The 18,295-nt window shown below is 44.0% G+C and overlaps 1 protein-coding gene across 2 annotated transcripts in view; it reads left to right on the top strand.

The window, feature by feature from the left end:
- Positions 1-714: 714 nt before the first annotated feature.
- ZDHHC17 (zDHHC palmitoyltransferase 17) overlaps positions 715-18,295 on the top strand; it is a 528,357-nt gene continuing 510,776 nt past the window's right edge. For both annotated transcript variants that reach the window (XM_078674258.1, XM_078674257.1), the window contains exon 1: positions 715-913. In XM_078674258.1, coding sequence (XP_078530384.1) covers positions 848-913 — 66 coding nt within the window. In that variant the 5' untranslated portion in view covers positions 715-847. The remainder of the gene's footprint in view (positions 914-18,295) is intronic.

The raw sequence follows: 18,295 nt of genomic DNA, 5'->3' as shown, positions 1-18,295 counted from the left end.
TCAAGCCCTTACGAAAAGCCTTGCAGGCAGCGCATGCGCGCTGGCTCAGGCGAGCCCTAAAAACCATGAAGTGCACAATTGTCTCAACCTAATATAAACTTATTTTGACTTGTCTTGTGTCGGTTCTTTATTTACTTTTGTAATATTGCGCAGCCTCCTCTGATGTGTCTGTAAAACGTACTTTTATCCCGATTTTTTTCCCTGAATTTTGACCTTCAATGCTGAATTTTTACCCTTTGTCCTGAACTTTTACACTCACCATCCTGAAATTGCACCCACGCCAGTTGATCACCCTAGCCCTGTGGCCCATTGCCATACAGTGCTTGTGGTCCTTATTACTATTTGGGTGGAATAAAATGGGGTGTTCACCTAATAAATACCTCAATGTCAGGGACAAATATTTGTCATTTGTGAAAAATATATCTATACTCTCAGGTTTCAACGTGAAATTAAGGCAGAGCACGCAGGGTCGGGATCTATAACATCACATTGGTATGGTTAACCTTTTTTCCCTAACCTCTAATTATTCTCAGCAGGTTTCACCTAATTCACGAGAAAATATGCAAGGGTGTGATACTTCTACCAAGACGTGAAGCCAACTCTGTATCGGTATAGTAGTAGGAGCTCCTTTGTTTGTATTAGAGTTGCGTGAACAACGTAGATAAACAATACGTTTGCAGCCGAGTAGTGAAAGTGTTTTGCATTGTGCGGAGCTCTGTTTTGAAGCGCACTCAGGACCCTTCTGTCGCTGCTGACGAGTGAATGAGCAGGCAGAGGTCGCCCCCTCTCCTCCGCCTCCTCCCCCGGCGCTTACCCAGCATACCGAGCGCTGGGGTTTAATACCAAGATGGCTGACAGCGGTATGGAGGAGTACGAGAAAGAGGCGAGCTGCGTCCCCGTGTTGCACCCCGAGGTGAGCGAGGTGGTGGCCTCCCGCCGCGTAATCCCTACCCTTGCCCGGTGACGGCATCCCCCGCTGGCAGGAGGGGCGCTGCTTAATCGCACACCCCGCGTGTTTGGGTTAGGAGCTGCCGCAAGCTGCGAGGCTCTTGTGGGGGCGGAGGAGTCCTATGTGTGTGCATCCGCTGCTGGGTGCAGGGCATGGTGTCAGGGCACCCATATAGCAGCCGGCCCTCCCTCACCTGGGGAGGAGCCGGGGATGAGGCCAGGTGACAGCTGTGTGTATGGGAATTAAAAAGGGCACCGAGTATCCACTCAGCTGGTGTGCCCTCCATCCTTCCTGTCAGCTGTCCGCATCCATGGGCCTCCCCATCATTTGAGCTGAAATTCTTAAACGAAAAGCGCAATCATCAATCCGAGGGGAAAATGTACGGCTTCCTTTGTGGTGGCTGTCCAAATAAAGTAAAAGATACACGATAGAGCTGTTGGACCCATGTTTATTTATGTCTGCGTTAGACCAAACAGTACATCCTCCTTCCTTTCTTCTGCACACAGGGAGGGATCTCCAATTTTACTATCTGCTGCAAAAACGATGCTTCGTACTGGACGATGATTCTAGTTGCGTTTCATATATTTCACTTTTTTGGCCATGCCTTGTCATTGTTGTTCCTTGTGGCCTGTGAAAAAGGTGCTGGTGCTACTGACTCACAAACACCGATGACCCAGATTGTTTCCCATGTACTTGTATGCAGCCTTTGTTTGTAGTAAAATGTCATAATGTGGTGCGATCACTACGCACTGCTACTCACACTGATAGTCTTTAAAGTATTTTGTTGTTTTAGTACTTTTAGGAGCAGTGAAATGCATCAGGTAGCTTGTAACGGACTAAGGCAGTGCTAAATGCGTTGTTAGTAGTTCCTTTTTTTAATCTTTGCAATCATTTTACTGCCTTCTTCCTCTCCCCCGCCGGCCCCCATAACTGTTTTTCTCTTCTTACTCATGACTCCTCCTAGGTAGAATAAAGGTCTATCGTTGTACGTTGTTCATTACACTAGGGATGTTTGTTTGGTGTTTTTTCCCATCGCATTCTGACTAGCTGTGTACTTCCGGTTGCCATAACTATATCATATAGCTCGTTACCTGCCAATAAGGTGCGTGACTTATCATTAGTGCACATGCTACGAAGGTTTCACTGTACTGTTTAAAGTTAAGACAAAATAAAGGTATGATTACACACCTCCTATCTGAAATTCTTCTGTATTATGCTTCCTTCCTTTTAGTTTTGATGATTACACAGGGATTCAGTGAGCGGGGTCGTACCACTTTCTACCCTATAAAACATTATGATCAACCATCATTAATCTTGCTGTCTGTTACCTTGTGATATAATAACTCACTGTACAAATCATATTTATCAAATGGTTTGTTTTTATATAAAAATTTAGCACTTTTTATTATCGCATGGTGTGATCACTAGAGCAGTAAGGACGATTTGATTCTTACTTTTTCCCCTTAGTTACATGCTTCAAATGTGCCCATTTTGTGCCATGATTCCTGAAGCCTGCTTCTGTTTATTTTTCTCCCCTGGGTCACGTGTCAGTATTCAAATATCCTACATTCATCTTCTGTGTTGTAATAATCTGTCTGTGCTAGATGTATTTTTAGTGTATCACGTTTTCTTTTTGATATATATATTTTTTTCCCTTTAGTAGTCAAGCATACATGCTTCTTATTCATTCTCTTTAATTTTCCATGCATGACACCTAGAACATAAATTTCTCTGGAGGCCCTACTGCTCTTTTGTTACATTTTGGTGGTTTCCTCTGACCGTCTCGGCTGTGTCTTTCAGTTCTTGGCATCTGGTGTCATTGCTGCCTCCAGGCAACTTTGTTTTGCCGTTCCTTCATACTTTAAGTCTGCTTGTTGTAATTTTGCCGTTCCTTCATACTTTAAGTCTGCTTGTTGTAATTTTGTTCTTTTCATTCTATTTTTAATGTAACCTAATGATCTTAAATAATCTTTTGAGCCTTAACATAGTCTCTAATTGTGAAAGAGAAACTTTGGATATGACCAGTAGCCATGTCTCACTGTTTGTATGCGCCATTGTGGGGGGCCTCATGACGCTGAGAGCCTCCTCTTTACACCTCATCTCGGATTTAGAGAAAGGGGCCCCATGCTACAGTCTCAAATGATTCTACCTTGTTCTCTAAATGTATCGTGTGCAATGGCATACTGATCAAACTGGTCCCTGCTCCGTCTTCTCTTGTGTCTCTTCTCCTTGATTTCAACACAAATATTCTATGGCCCAAGTGCCCTGTGTTCTGTTTGTTCTTCAGCAGTTCCCAAATGCTCAGAGGGTACTGGAGCTGGTACCAGCTGACCTGTTCCTTCAGGGCCTGCACAATGCTGCAGGCAATGGAGAAGCAGATCAGCCGATACAACTGGGCGCTGACATTGGCAGCACATTACCTTTTCCTCCATGCCCCCCAGCATTGTGTGGGCAATGGATGAGCATTGTTGTTTTTTTTACATACATGTGTAACATATATTTTTAAAATCCTCACTCATGGGCAATTTAAAGGCTCAATGGAGACACCACTGCATCACTTGCAAAGGGGGATGGGGATTAAGTTGTGGTATCACCCTTCCCGCGAGCATGGCAGTGGGGCTGGGGGAATAGGTGCAAATCGTACCCCTAACCTAGCGCAACGTGGAAGGTAGGAATTATTATATAACCCCTCTGCCATTGGTAGGACAAGGGTGGAAATATCTTTTTTTCTTTTTTTTTTTTTTCATTTTTAGAGCGCGCAAATACCCGGAGGTGTCTCGGCGCTAGTGCAGAACTGTCCCTGAGGAGGTGGATTTATGCTGGGAAGAGCCATGTTTTTAATATTTTCCTGAAGCTAAGGAGGGTCGGGGCGGTTTTGATGTGGAGGGGCAGTGTGTTCCAAAGTTTAGAAGATGATATGGTGAAACACCTGTCACCCCAGTTGACTTTTTTTGTTCGAGGGACTTTCAACATATGTGCAGAAGAAGAGCAACGTGTTCTTGGGTGCTCAAGGGGGTGGAAAGCTGTTCTGAGGAACTGAGGACCCACATTGTTGACAGCCTTATATGTGATACACAGGGCTTTAAATATTGTCCGGCTCCTGACAGGGAGCCAATGTAGTTGGCGGATGTGGGAGGAAATGGATGTGAATTTGGGGATGTTTAAGAGTACTCTAGCCCAGGCATTCTGGAATAGTTAGAGTTGGTTAAGGACTTTTTTCTGGGCGTTGAGGAAAAGGGCATTGCAGTAATCAGTTTTTGAAAAAAACAATGTACTAATCAAGGTTCTACCGGCTGAAGCTGGAAGGTAAGGGAGTAGTTTTTTTAATTCTTTTTAGGATATAAAAAGATGAAGAGACCACTGAATTGACATGATGCTGAAATGTCAATTTGTCATCAAAGATGACTCCAAGGTTGCGGACCTTGGTGACAGGTTGAGGGGGGTCTCCCAACTCCGCTGGCCACCAGCAAGGGGACCAGATGGGGTCCAGCCTCCCGAATGTCATCACCTCTGTTTTGTCAGAGTTTAGTTTAAGACAATTAGATGACATCCAGGAGCTGATAGCCCTCATTCCCATTTGGAAGTTTGCTGCCACTGATGTACCGTTATTATGTATAGAGAGCACAAGTTGGGTATCGTCAGCGTAGGTGGTAAGGGCAATTCCGTAAGATTTTATTACTCTCGCTAAGTCCGAAACATAAATGTTGAATAGTGTCGGACTTAGCGAGGAGCCCTGAGGGACGCCACAAGGGAGGGTGAAAGTCTGGGAAGTGAAGTGGGCCATTTTGACTGTCTGGGGACGATCAGCCAGGAAGGATGCGAGGAGGTCTTTCACTTTGTTTTTAACTCCTATAGCTGAGACACGGTCGATCAGGGTGGCATGATCGACTGTGTCGAAAGCCGCAGAAAGATCCAAAAGTATCAGTACCGCAGTTCCCCCATTGTCGAGGGTCATTCTGATTTCGTCTGCTGCTTTTAGTAGCGCGGTCTCAGTTCCGTGACCCCGTCTGAAGCCAAATTGGGTCTCGTCTAGTATGTTGTTCTTGTCTAAAAAGTTGGATAGTTGTGAGTTCATCGCTTTTTCAAAAATCTTAGCAGGAAAGGGAAGACATGCGATGGGTCGGTAACTAGCAGGAAGGAGGGGATCGAGAGTGTGTTTTTTTAGGAGCGGCCTAATGATGGCCTCCTTCCAAACTGAAGGGTAAATGCCCGTATCAAACATGGCATTGCAGATAGACATCAAGGCAGAGGAAATGGCTTCCGGAATTCTGTTCAGAATAGAAGGAGGACAAGGATCAAGAGGTGATCCTGATTTGGTACCCAGGATGAGTTGATGAACTTGTTCTTTCGTAACAGCTTCGAATGATGAAAAACAGGGTGTGTCGTTGTTGAAAGGAAGATTGGATGAAGTGGCGGCGGGAATTAGAGTGAAGGCTGAGAAAATATCAGTTACTTTTTCTTTCTTCATCTTAAGCCCTTCAAGGGGCGGGGAAGGTACAGTGGAGCTCCAAGAAACTAATAACCCCTTCTAGTCAGACATGAAGAAGACCGGTTCTGAGACTCGAAATTTCAACAGAATTGTCATAATTCAAGAATCAAAATGTAGTGATTTTGTTATTATAATTTATATTTCTCCTGAAAAAACTCAAATTAGTTCATGGACAAACTTAGATAATCACACGTTTCATGACTAATCAGTACATTGTTTCTTCCTCGGGGCCAAGTTTGTGTGAAAAAGATTATTGTCCCCAGAGATATATGAATGTGACATCCAGATTAGTGATGCAAAATTTATAAGTAGGTCCAGGAGTTAAGTCATATGCAAAGTTTATGCGATTTCTTAATTGCAATTTTGAGGTGAAATATATCCCTATTTTGATAACCGTCACACACAAGTTAGTTTACAAATCAGTGGTGCCCAGCCGTAGGAGCTTGAAATGTGGTGTAAGCGGTAATTATACTCTGGGCACTTGTTCCTTATTTGAGAGCATCCAGATGTTCCTTCCCTTTCCCAGTCACTTTTCAAAGTCCAAGTAGAAGAAGCCTGCAATGATGATGGCAGAATTTGTAGGATTTACGGGATCTTTAGAACCTTCAGCAGCAGACTTGGCACTCCATTCTTCCCCTTTGAGTGGATCAGCAGCATGTATATATTGCTTGTTGCAGTGCTGCTTGTCTTGATTTGGGGAATTTCTTCTAGAAAATCCATTTGGTGATGCGGAACAGAGAAAATGAGTGAGGCAAGCCTTTGCATAGCAAAAGGAAAGGAGAATAGATCTGCTGTGGATAAACCATAGCCCAAAGCGTCAAAACCTAGAAGTGTTGTTGAATTCTTTCTATCTAATCTACGAACCCAGCTAAAAGCCAAGCAAAACAAGTTAAGGAAAGTAGACCGGGAGTGAAGGGGTGGCTTTGAGACCAAAATTCATCAACAGTCTGCGTGTGACTCCATCGTCCTGTAAGTTGTGCCAGTAATTTCCAAGAATCAAGAAAATGGGGTAAGTGTGAAAAGCTTAGAGGATAATAGTGGAAACATTTAGGGCTTGGACTAAGCCGTGATATTGGAAAATATGGCCTGAATGCCTGAATTCATTTAACTGTGAGCGGAGCCAGACATATTGAACTATTTCAGACCAGAATAATGCGTCTCTGAGCTGGTAGTTAAACAAGAGGGGCTACCTGAAAAACAGAGGCCTTGGTTTTGGAGTGGTCTGGGTGTTACTACATTTGTTTCTGGCTACCAGGTATAAAGGGGGTACTATCAGACCACAGGCCTGACCAACCAAGGCAAAATATTGATAAGTTTCTTCTGCATGTCTGCTGGGGGAGATTGTGGAAGCAGTATCAACAAAGGGTATACTTGGACTACTTGTTTTTAGAGACAAGCGGGGAGGATGTTAATCATAATGACGAGATCACAATTGGTCACCCTGGCTTTTGACACATTTTATCTTAATTATCTAGTGTTGGGCGGTGAAGGAGGGGGGTGTGGTGACATGGTGGCGGGTGAAGCATTAGCAGATTTATCCACCTTGATCATATCTGTTAGTATTCTTGGACCTGACAACTGGTATCTTTTGAATTTACCTGGCTGAGCAGTCAGCAGTAAAAACAATTCTATTCTTTCGTCAACCTACTTGATGGATACAAATACTGAGTCTCACACTGCTTTACAGAAAGGAAATACTTTGTTTGTTATCAACTTTAATAATGTCAAGGAGAACAATTTCACAATTTTTACACCGTCTCTTGGCTCGGCCCTAGTAGTAGAAGTCTTCGATGTTAGCAGCTCCCCAAAGCAAAATTGATGCTAATGCACACATGGGCAAGGCTATATATTTAAGACGTAGTGCGATCCACAAAAAGAGAATCTTCTCTAACAACTCGGCAGACTATGTCTAGCACTGAGAAGCAACAAATCCGGTTTAGAATGAGAGAAACAAATGGGCAGCAAGTTACATCCAGTATAAATAGAGATCTGCACCTACTGGAGCATTTAAATGTACATGCGAGGACAAACGCATTAGCTTCCCCATGGAGTACAGATGATCTTTTTTTTCTTCATTGGCAGAGACATCAGATGTAGTAGCACCATAAGATGTAAATAGAGAAGAGGAGATAGAAGAGGAGGGCCCTACAACACCACTCACTATATAATTAAATCCACTCCCTCCCTGGTGTTTTTAGGGATAGCCATGACCTTTTGATTTTACTAACATTAAACATTTAAAAATGCTTACTTAGAATGGGCTTCACCATCCATTTTCATCCATTTGTCTGTTGTCATTTGCATGTTCCTTAGGCCCACTACAGCACAAACCATAGGGCAGTGGGTCAGCCCACATCCGCAATTTGCTAAATTCTGTTTGAGTGATGACATTCTGCTCTTTGACGTGGAGCACATGTACACACAAAGTTGTTCTCTTTAGTGTCAGGGAATACTATAGCACTGCATGCTTTTTGAAACCAAGTAAAGGTTTTTTTGTTATGGCCAGGGCTGGCAGATTCCACAAAAACAAAGTTATACAAAAACAATGTTAGAACAAGCGTTGGCGAAGCCTAAAGATGTCTGTCAGCACCAGACTCGTAGCCTTTGCCATTGTTAGCTGATCAAGGAATAATATTTGAGCTGATGGTTGGGTACAGGACTCCAGATTGGGACTGCGCACCTGCAATCCACTTGTCATTTGGCTAGCTGAGTAAAAAGGGGGCACTGGCTCTGCGTAAGTAGTGATTATGTGAAAGGACATTAATAAGAGGGGTCAAAAGAGTAAATACCCGCCCCTCCGCACCTAAACTGAAGCCCATGTCATTGATTATTTCTGGACTCCTTCTTCTCCGTCACGAGGAAACATAGCTTGTTTTGCAACTTCCACTTTGGCACATTATCAACTGCTGCTAACTTGCAACTTAGCAATCAAAATATGAGTAGGTGAATTGGAAGAAAATTGGGGCATTGGAGTAAGTATCATTAGGTTCAGTGAATACTTCAAGAGTTCAGATTGGTCAAATGTCAGGAGTTCAGCACAAACTTGTAACCATTTTTTGGTAGTCTGGAAGGAAAACATAGTTGCCAAAAGCATTGATATACATTTTATGGTGGAGGCACAGCATGTAGAAACTCTACACCAACATACCCTAGGATGCAACCCTTAAAGTGGTGGAGGATATATTGCATTCTGAAACCTAGTCATCTCCAACTTCAGTTAACTTTATCATGGAGTGTGCCACCATTGCAGTGAAAGGAACATTTCTTCCAGTTTGGAGACAACCTATACCACCAAATGCAAGGTACTTCCATATGCCTGTGTCTTTATATGGCCCAGTTCGAAAAAAGAATATATTCTTTGTAGCGAAAATCCCTACACTAAGAACATTTTGCTGTGATGTTGCTATATTGAAGATATTCTAATCTTCTGGAATAGAGAGGCTAATATGTGTCAGAGCTTCACTACATGGATCTACTCTTTCAATCCTTACCTGTGTTTCACAAATTGATTTCAGATAAGAAACTCACTTTTTTTGGACTTCTGCATTACTCTCAATAACTTTAGCCTTTCTTCCACGACATAAAAAAAGCCACAGATTGTAACACCCTTTTGTTGTATGATAGTCATTGGCCCTGAGGGATAGCCTCCTCAATGGACAGTTCTCAGGCTATGCCACAACTCATCCGATCACGCCTCCATGGTCATGTACTAACCAAGTATCTTCAAGCAAACATTATCCCGAAGGGTTTACAGGGTCAGAACGAGCCTGCTATCTTCATTGACGTCCCTAAATTTAGGGAGGGTTTCAGCTACGTCGCCAACAACTGCTCCAGGCACTGGATGGTGCTTGGGGTAGAGGCAGCTATTGAATACGTAAAAAAGCTAACCCAGGAAATAGCAGATCTAAAAAAGGAAATACTGGAGGATAGTGCACTCTCTAACGCAAGGGAAGCATTAGAGTGGGCTGAAAAAGCTTTGGCCGAGTTTAATACAATAACTCTAAACAGGAAACTTGATAAACTGGCAAAAGATGTAAGAAATTACGAGAAAGTATACCTATCCTTACTTGGATGACGAGTACTATCAGCAAGATAGCCAGGGTTTCTTTTGAAACAGAAGTAGGCAGGGACCAAGGAGGTTTAATACCTTCCCGTATTCCTCTTTTGGTAGTGGTTCTGACTCTGACTCTGAGAGACCTTCCACGAGCCGTCAGGGGAACCAGGGCCGACAATTTCTTTTAGGGGAAGGCTATCGCCAGTCAAACAGGGGTGGCGGTACGGAACAAAACTGGGACCGCCCAAGGGGATGGAACCGGGGCAGAAACACGCAACGAGGCAACCCGCGGGTGAGGTTTTTCTCTTCAGAAACACACGGGGAGAACTCAACACTCAGGCAAACGTACAGATGGTGAGAGCACTGACACCCACCACTGCAGACAACCTCATACCCCCGCAAACCCCTCTTTGAACTAAATTCACCATACAAACGAAAATGATGCCCAGATACTAGGGGACTCTGCCACTTAACAACTAAGTGATGAGAACCGCACCTTTGCACCTAACTCACTTAGCGTGGCAGGTGTTGTAGACGTCTTGAATACCACCATAAGAACTCCAGTGGATGTTGCTATACCCAATCCTGAACTGAATGTTCTGACTATGGCACCATTATCAATCTTTCAAATTATACCATGTCTTTGGCAGAAAGGGAAGTATTGAGCAAAGGGCTGTTCTTCGTCCCTACCGGTATACCTGATTCCTTCACCATCAAACTTGAGATGCAAAAAATCTTTAGAAAGATCAGACTCGAGTATTATTTCAGCAAAAATGTGTATAAACCTCGGACAGCTGCAACACCCTTCAAACCACCTTCCACTTTCACGCCTGGAGCATACTTGATGAGCTAACGAATACTGGCCTTTGAACAAATCGTCCTCCAAGAAACAATGGAACTGCTGGAAGAACGGCATTACATAAAACACGATATCAGCAAGGAAGAAAAACTGGCACTGAACACTCTACGCCAAAACAATGCCATTATCATGAAGGTAGCGAAGAAATGTGGGGCGGTAGTGGTGCAGAATGCCTCAGACTATGTGGACGAAATTGAACAACAACTGGATGCGAGAAAGTTATCTCCCCACACCAAGGGACCCCACGCTGTAGGTCAAGTACCTCATTGAAAAACTAACCGAGGATGGACTACAGAGAGGCTTCTTGAGTTCACCAGAGAAAGAGTTCTTGATTAAAAAAGAACCAAGAATCCCAACGATAAATATATACCCTACCAAAAGTGCACAAACACCTGTAGAAGCTGCCAGGGAGGCCAATTGTTTCGGGGTGCGGTACGGTTTTGGAACCCCTCCACCAATTCATCGACCATTTCCTGCAACCTTGGGTTCCGGAGACTAAATCATACATAAGAGACACAATGCACGTTATCCAATTGCTGGAAGGCCAGGCGTTTGACATCCAAACACAACTACTCGTGACCCTGGACGTTTCATCCCTTTACACATCAATACCACAGGCCAAGGCATTGGATGTAGTACGATCCACCATGGGTAAATGCCTAAGGCCGCACTGGATACCGTCAGATTTCCTGATTGCCTTGTTAGAAATCGCGATGAAGAAAAACTATTTATTTCATATTCAGAAACAAGTTCTACTTCCAGTGTAAAGGAGTGGCGATGGGGGCCACTTACGCAACTAGCCTGGCTAACATCTTCTTGGACGACTATGAGGAGGAACCCCTATAAAGCCATGACAATCAGTTTATCGAGTCATAGCAGTATGGAAACGATACATAGATGACGTGGTAATGATTTGGTCGGGCACAGAGGATGCACTCAAAGAATTTGGGCAATGGCTCAACAACAGAACAAGTGACATCCAGTTCACCATGAAATACAACCGTGAATCTATTGATTTCCTAGACCTCACATTCTGAGTTGATGAAGGCCTCTTGGACTGTGACCTATACCGGAAGCCCACAGAAAGAAATACGCTCCTCAAATATTAGTCGCACCACCCAAGCAACCTACGGGACTAATTACCTTACGGGCAATATCTCAGATTAAAGAGGAACTGTACACAAAGGGAGGATTTCGTCAGGGAAAATTCTGCCGAAATGACTAAGGGAGCCTGGTTATCCAACAGGACTGCTAAAACGCGCCAGGAAGTGGGCGTGGTATTGCCCCCGTGATCAACTACTGCAAACAAGAGAAAAAAAGATCAATAATGAGAACATTGTATGTGTAACCACATTCAACTCCAAAAGCAATGGTATAAAAAAAGATAATCAAAAAATATTGGAACCTGGTTGCCAACGAGTTGAACACCACGGAAAATCCCCTATTTGCCTTCAAAAGGGGAGAGGGGTTGGCCTAATGGCTAAGGCGCTCGACCTCGGACCTGGGGATCTGGGTTCGAGTCTCGGTAACGACGCCAAAAAAGCCCCCTGTGATTCTGGGCAAATCACTTAATCTCCCCGTGCCTAAAATGAAAGTGTGTCCTCATGTACCGTAACTGGTGCTATGTAAAGCGCTCTGATAACTGATTCGGTTCGGTTCTAGTTCGCGATATATAAAACTCTGCAAAAAAAAAAAAAAAAAGGGGGCAGGAACATTAAAGATAATGTAGTCAAAGCCTACCTGGAGCTACCAAAGTTACCAGAATTGCGGAGCCAACTAGGACTTCTACCGATAACTGGGCACTACAAATGTGGTTCATGCAAAGCGTGTCCATCAAGCATTGAGGGGACAACATTCACATATAAGAATCAAACATACAAACTGCCACTGTTCACGAGCTGTAACAGCATGAATGTGGTTTACATCATTCTCTGTCCCTGTAATTCACCATATATTGGACAGACCACACAGAAGATGGAGACAAGAATTCTCCAACACATGAGTAGAGTCAGGTGCAAGGTGTAGGGAGCCCCCCTCGTGGAACACTTCATGACCCACAATCACCCCCTGAGAGCATTAGATGGAGGGTGGTGGAGAAAATCTGCCATCACCCCAGAGGCGGCTCAATTTCCATGTCCCTAAATCTGAAGGAGTGTAGATGGATTCATTCCTTGAATTCAGTGGCGGCTGGCCTCAACGAACACGAGGAGACTGCAAAACAGATAGGCCTATTATAGCCAATTGTACACTTTGGCACTCAGTAGTCCAGCAGGCAAAACCAGAAGCGGGGCACGTAACTATCCCAGTATGCTGCCTTATGGTAACTGCCCACATGTACATAAATGTCTGCATAAGGTTTAGCCAATCCATGTATTCTGTGCCAATTCTACACTTTTGTACTCGGTAGTCCAGCAGGCAAAACCAGAGGCGGGGCACGTAACTATCCCAGTATGCTGCCTCATAGTAACTGCCCACATAACTGTCTGCATAATGGTTAACCTATCCCTGTATTCTGTGCTAACACTCACTAGTCACTCTGGAGCAACATGTGATGCAATAAATCTTCATGTATGTCATAATTGCTTACATGTGCTATGTTAAACTTTCTACAATCCCTATTATTCCGTGCTGACAAGTTTTAGTGACTCACAACATGTTCCAATGATATAACTGCTCTTGTGTACCATGATGTGCCCTTTCCATAACTATTGATAAACACCATGACAATCATGCCATAGTCTTGAGCCCGATAATAATTTTTTAATGATTACACTTCATTTATGCACCATGTAATATCTTTTCAATAACTTAACAACTCTTTTTGTAGAATCATGCGAGTCACTTATTGTGTGCACCTTGCCCAGACTGGAGAGTAACTGTGGGATAACGCCATGTGAGTCACTGCCATCGTATAGGCTTGGCTGCACTATGTCCTGTATAAATACTCTAACACTGTTAAGAATAATCGTGCAGGCTTGTATGTATTACAATTCGCATTCACACTCCAACACTGTTAAGGATGATCTACAACGTTTAACAGCCACCCGTACGTGACCATACAGTGACTAATGTTCTTGCATATTTCTGTAAATATCTCTTGCTATTCGCATACATCCGGCTCCGCCATGTGCAGGGACCAGAGGAGAACGGAGCACACTGATTTCCAATTCAGTAGAGAGACTTGCCCCGTTGCTTAGCAGCGGGGGCTCCCATGAACAAATGTAGCGTGCACGCTGACTTCACGTCGGCGCTCTCTCGACATATGAGTCATCCATCACCATGGAGACTCACTGACGTTTCGCAGCGGCAGCACAGAACGGGTTCCTATTTGCCCCCCGTCACAAGACCGATTGATTCAACACAGTCAAGGTGAGCAACCACTGCCCCCCCAGAACGAGTCCTATCATCTAATTAGGTCACAACAGAACCCTTTAGTCATTCTGAATCGGCTCACAGGCAGTTTCTAGAGGTAACGTTTAATGCTATGCACTCCGTTAAGTCAGCGCGCTAAGCCAACGCGCCACTCTGCAATTTGAATGCCTAAATCCCCACTCTGTGCTATATTGTATGCACTTGTACGCTGCTTATGATTTCCCGCATTTGCAACAGGACCGCATACACTCCACACGGCTATCCGTATTACCGGTTAACATTAAGCGCTTTGCTAGGCCATCACGCCACCTAATTCCCAATGTGCAGTAGTAGTTCGTACATCTAAACTGCCAACACTACGCGGCAGTCTTTCCTAATCCATGCCGTAGCACTATGCAATTCTGGCTTATTCAACTCGAAGCGCACTCTTACATCCCAGCGCTCCACGGTACACTTAATTGATCTGCATGGGTCATAGTTGGCCCAACATCAAACTAGTTGGTATACCTTGCCACCATTGTAAGAATCGCGGTTACGTGACATGAAATCCTAAACTGTACACCCTTCTATCTCCTAGAGAAACTGACGCCTGGGTCCACCTTGATTTTACCACCAGGGCGTCATGGCTTTTGTTGCCACCGCAGCTAAGGTCCTGTCCGGCTTACCTGGGGTGAGTTGTCCGCCCTGCCTTCCAAATCATAACTCCTCTTCTTAATAAACAACCAAACAAGTGAACACTTGCCTGTTTTCATCTATAGGCTGTCACTGCCCCCCCGCTGCCCCCCGCGCCCTGTCCTGATGGAGACCCCTAATGGAGCACACTATGGGTTAAAACATTGACTATCACACAAGGCCCAGATAGACCAAGGTCTTGCACATCAAAAGGAGCATTATCAGTCAACAGAGTTATTGGTCTTACATAATTATCTGGCCTATCCCTCACATGTATATAAAACTTTGACCACACTGTATATATTGCACACTCATTGAGCACTGAGCACTTATGTCACATGATCATCTTTTTTATATGTAAATATTTCACTATATGTTGACAGCCTCGATCTACTACATTTGTGAATATATATGAATGATTTAATTCTGATAAAAACAGTAGACAGTATCTTGAGTCACATTTCACTTGTTTATAAAAAAATTGTTTCCTTGTCCAGACGTTTGAGATACGGTTGCTATAAATTGAAATTAGGAAACACAGTGCGCTGAAAACTAACCACCTTTAACCCGACAGAACCCTCTTTTTTGCTTACTTATGTATACCCAGGTTCTGAGGGACACAGGGTCACCCCATTTTTGCTAAACTGTGCCACAACTGCAGCACCACAGCAAATTTTGACCAGCAAGCCATAGCCCGTACAGATAACCCGAAAGAGCGGCACTATCCATAATACACGGTCAGCCTACCAATCAAAAAGGCTGGGAATAAGCACCGTGCAGCACTCTTAGAATCACAGCCCAGGCAACCGGATGAGAAAATCATGTGGGGGCACCCCTAAACCCAATTCTCATAACATTCAGAATATCATACGCAAATGCTGGTTTGTCTCACAAACAGGTTCTCTCAATATCCATGTACCCGGTTTTGAATTTAAACGGACTAGCAACGTATGAATATCCTAGTACACACCAGACCGCGTAAACCTTCTATAACTGAGCAGCGCCATCTATGGGATCTTCCTCCTTTCACAAGTTACTACTCTTGTGGATTATGTAGAATTTTTCATCTTACAAAAGCTATCAAGGATATCGTGTTAGACACAACACATACCTGGACCTAAGGAACCACACTAATTGCACCACCAAAACTTGTGTGTATATGACAACATAGACTTTTCATTTGGAGGGCTGGGGGAATGAGAGAGAAATTATGTAGGAACCCGTTTGCACTCTCCCTTAAAATATCATAGCTGCAACAAAGCAGACATACCCCAGTATGGCTCCCAAATAGGGGAGCCAGATATCCTCATTAATGAGCCTTTTTACTCAATTTAGGATGATTTGTGTCCCAATGACTGGAGATATGACCCAGGGGAAGGGGGGTGGGGGTGGGGGGGCTTATTTCCCAAAAATAACGGGGTGGCCTCACGCATTCCCTGGGTGTCTTGCTTCATCATTGGCCATCCGGCGCTTGCAACATAATATTATAGTGGGGGACAGCCCTTTTTGGAGATAGAAGGACCATTCCGGGATTAGCTGGAGGAGTGTGGGGGGGTCCAGACACCTAAAAACCCTGTGCGACTACCCATTTTCAAATTGGGCCATTTATTTATGGGTGATGTAGGGGTGAATAAAAATAAGTATTGGACACTTGATGAAAAATTACGCAGCTTGTGTCCTATCAAGGTCAACATGTTTCAGTCAACAAGGGCCCCCGCAGCCTCACTGAGACAGGGCATCTCTGTTTAATTTATTGTGTCTTTGCCACCCCTCAACAGGTGTCTGACCTAGACTGTGGGCTGTGCCATGCTACTACTTCTAAGTGTGGGTGACATACTGTTTGCGAGCAAGAGTCTCTCATAGTCTTTGAATGTCACTTATAATTACACTGAAATTCTGAAAATGTCAACCAAAAGCAATCTGAAACCTTGGCAGCTATACATAGGTAAGTATAATGATAGACAAGATGGTCTAGTGCTGATTACCACTCAGGCAAAACACTGGGGGTAGAGTATTTGTACTTTGAGAAACCTTGTTAGGCCCCACTATGCAGACATGTATATTGTTTTGCCAACTTTAATTTGGTACATATTTCTAATTTTATCTCTGGATACCTATTGATTACGTTGTAGGTAAGCTTATTCTCAATGTGTTAGGCCTGACTAGGTATGGTGTGAGTCAATGATTAACGATAGGCTTGATTGGTTCATTAGGATAGGTTATGGCAGATGAAATTTCACAGAATACTGTATTAGACAAAGGGGTATTGGTTACACATTTGACAAACCCTAGGTGTGGAAGATATGTACTGTGATAATCCTTGCTAGACCTATTAGGCAGACTTGCCAGGTAGGTGTAGTTATTTGCAAAACACACAAGATGATGGACGGAATGTTGCACAAAGGCAAAACATTCACACCCAGTCACAGATCTGGGTTTAATCCATCGTTATTTTGCTCACCAAGCCACCCCAGTTCAGACATGGCCATATTCAAATCAGTCTTGACCCTGTACCTCCTGGGAACAGTCGTGCCCGAACTGCCAAGCCATGTCTTCCCTGGACCGGAATCAAGCATCCTAGGACCGGTTTCTGGCTATCAGAAGTCTTCAGCCAGGATAGCTTGACTCCAGTTGCATAGTGAGCATGGGACCCACGTCTGGGCATACCCTTCCCACATAGGGTGAACGGCAAAACACACAAGATGATGGATGGGAATGTTGCACAATGGCAAAACATTCACCCCCAGTTTCAGATCTGGGTTTAATCCATCGTTCTTTTACTCACCAAGCCACCCCAGTTCAGACATGGCCATATGCAAATCAGTCTTGACCGTGTGCCTCATGGGAACATCCAGACCGAACTGCCAAGCCATGTCTTCCCTGGACCGGAATCAAGCATCCTAGGACCGGTTTCTGGCTATCAGCCGTCTTCAGCCAGGATAGCTTGGCTCCAGTAGCGTATTGAGCACAGGACCCACGTCTGGGCATACCCTTCCCACATAGGGTGAACAGCAAAACACACAGGCATAGTTATTTGCCATGTTATTGTCACAAAAAAGCATTTCAATTCTGCCTACACAGATATATAGGTAGAACATCCTTCGGTCAGCATTTTTCTGTCTGTTCAAGTATCATTCATGTTCTGCTTTCCAGGTGACTGAATACTACTTTGGGCAATGGGCACGGCAATTTTTACCCTTTGCTTTTTTTGCTCCGAGTGCCTGCATTTTGTCTGCTCAGGTGCACATCTGCCAGTAATTGAGTGCGCTTCATAGTCTGGCTTTTACCAACTCTTTGAATTTTCCTTTTTCCTTTTATTGAACTCCTTTTGTTTCTTTCCTTCCCATCTTTTAAGACCATCCTGCAGCTCCCAAGAGAGTCCTAACGGGCAACTTGCCTGCTGGTCATTTATTTTACCTTCGGTGTGCTGCATCCAGTGCATCCACTGTTTCTGCACTGGGCAGCCATCTCGGAGTGGTATTGTCTATTGTATATAGTTGTTGTACCGTTCCATGCGGGCCACCGTGTTCCAAAGCTACCTTGGATCAGTACAACAGTGACCTACTATACACTTTAATGTTTGAAGATGGCAATCTAGTGCGAGGTTTACTGAGTTGCTATCTTAAAATGTTTTGGTCCTAGGTTACCATGGTTTTTCCTGCTCCAAAATGGCCAATACTTTGCTTCTTAACGTGTCAGTAAAGTTGGAACTTTAAAATCAGAATATGCTATTTACAAAACCATAGCATGATGGCCGTCTTCTGCCATGTTAAATTTAATTTTCACCGAATTTAGGCAGTGATAGATTTTCTTTTGAGCTACTTTTGTCTGTTTGGTTTATCTTTCATAAGCTTGTTGAATGTGTTTCTGTTTCATTGTGGATGGGTATCAGTGGGTGGA

Source organism: Lissotriton helveticus, chromosome 1_1, assembly GCF_964261635.1.
Source record: "Lissotriton helveticus chromosome 1_1, aLisHel1.1, whole genome shotgun sequence".
In the NCBI taxonomy this organism is placed as follows: domain Eukaryota; kingdom Metazoa; phylum Chordata; class Amphibia; order Caudata; family Salamandridae; genus Lissotriton; species Lissotriton helveticus.
This window is presented reverse-complemented; position numbering and strand designations above follow the sequence as displayed.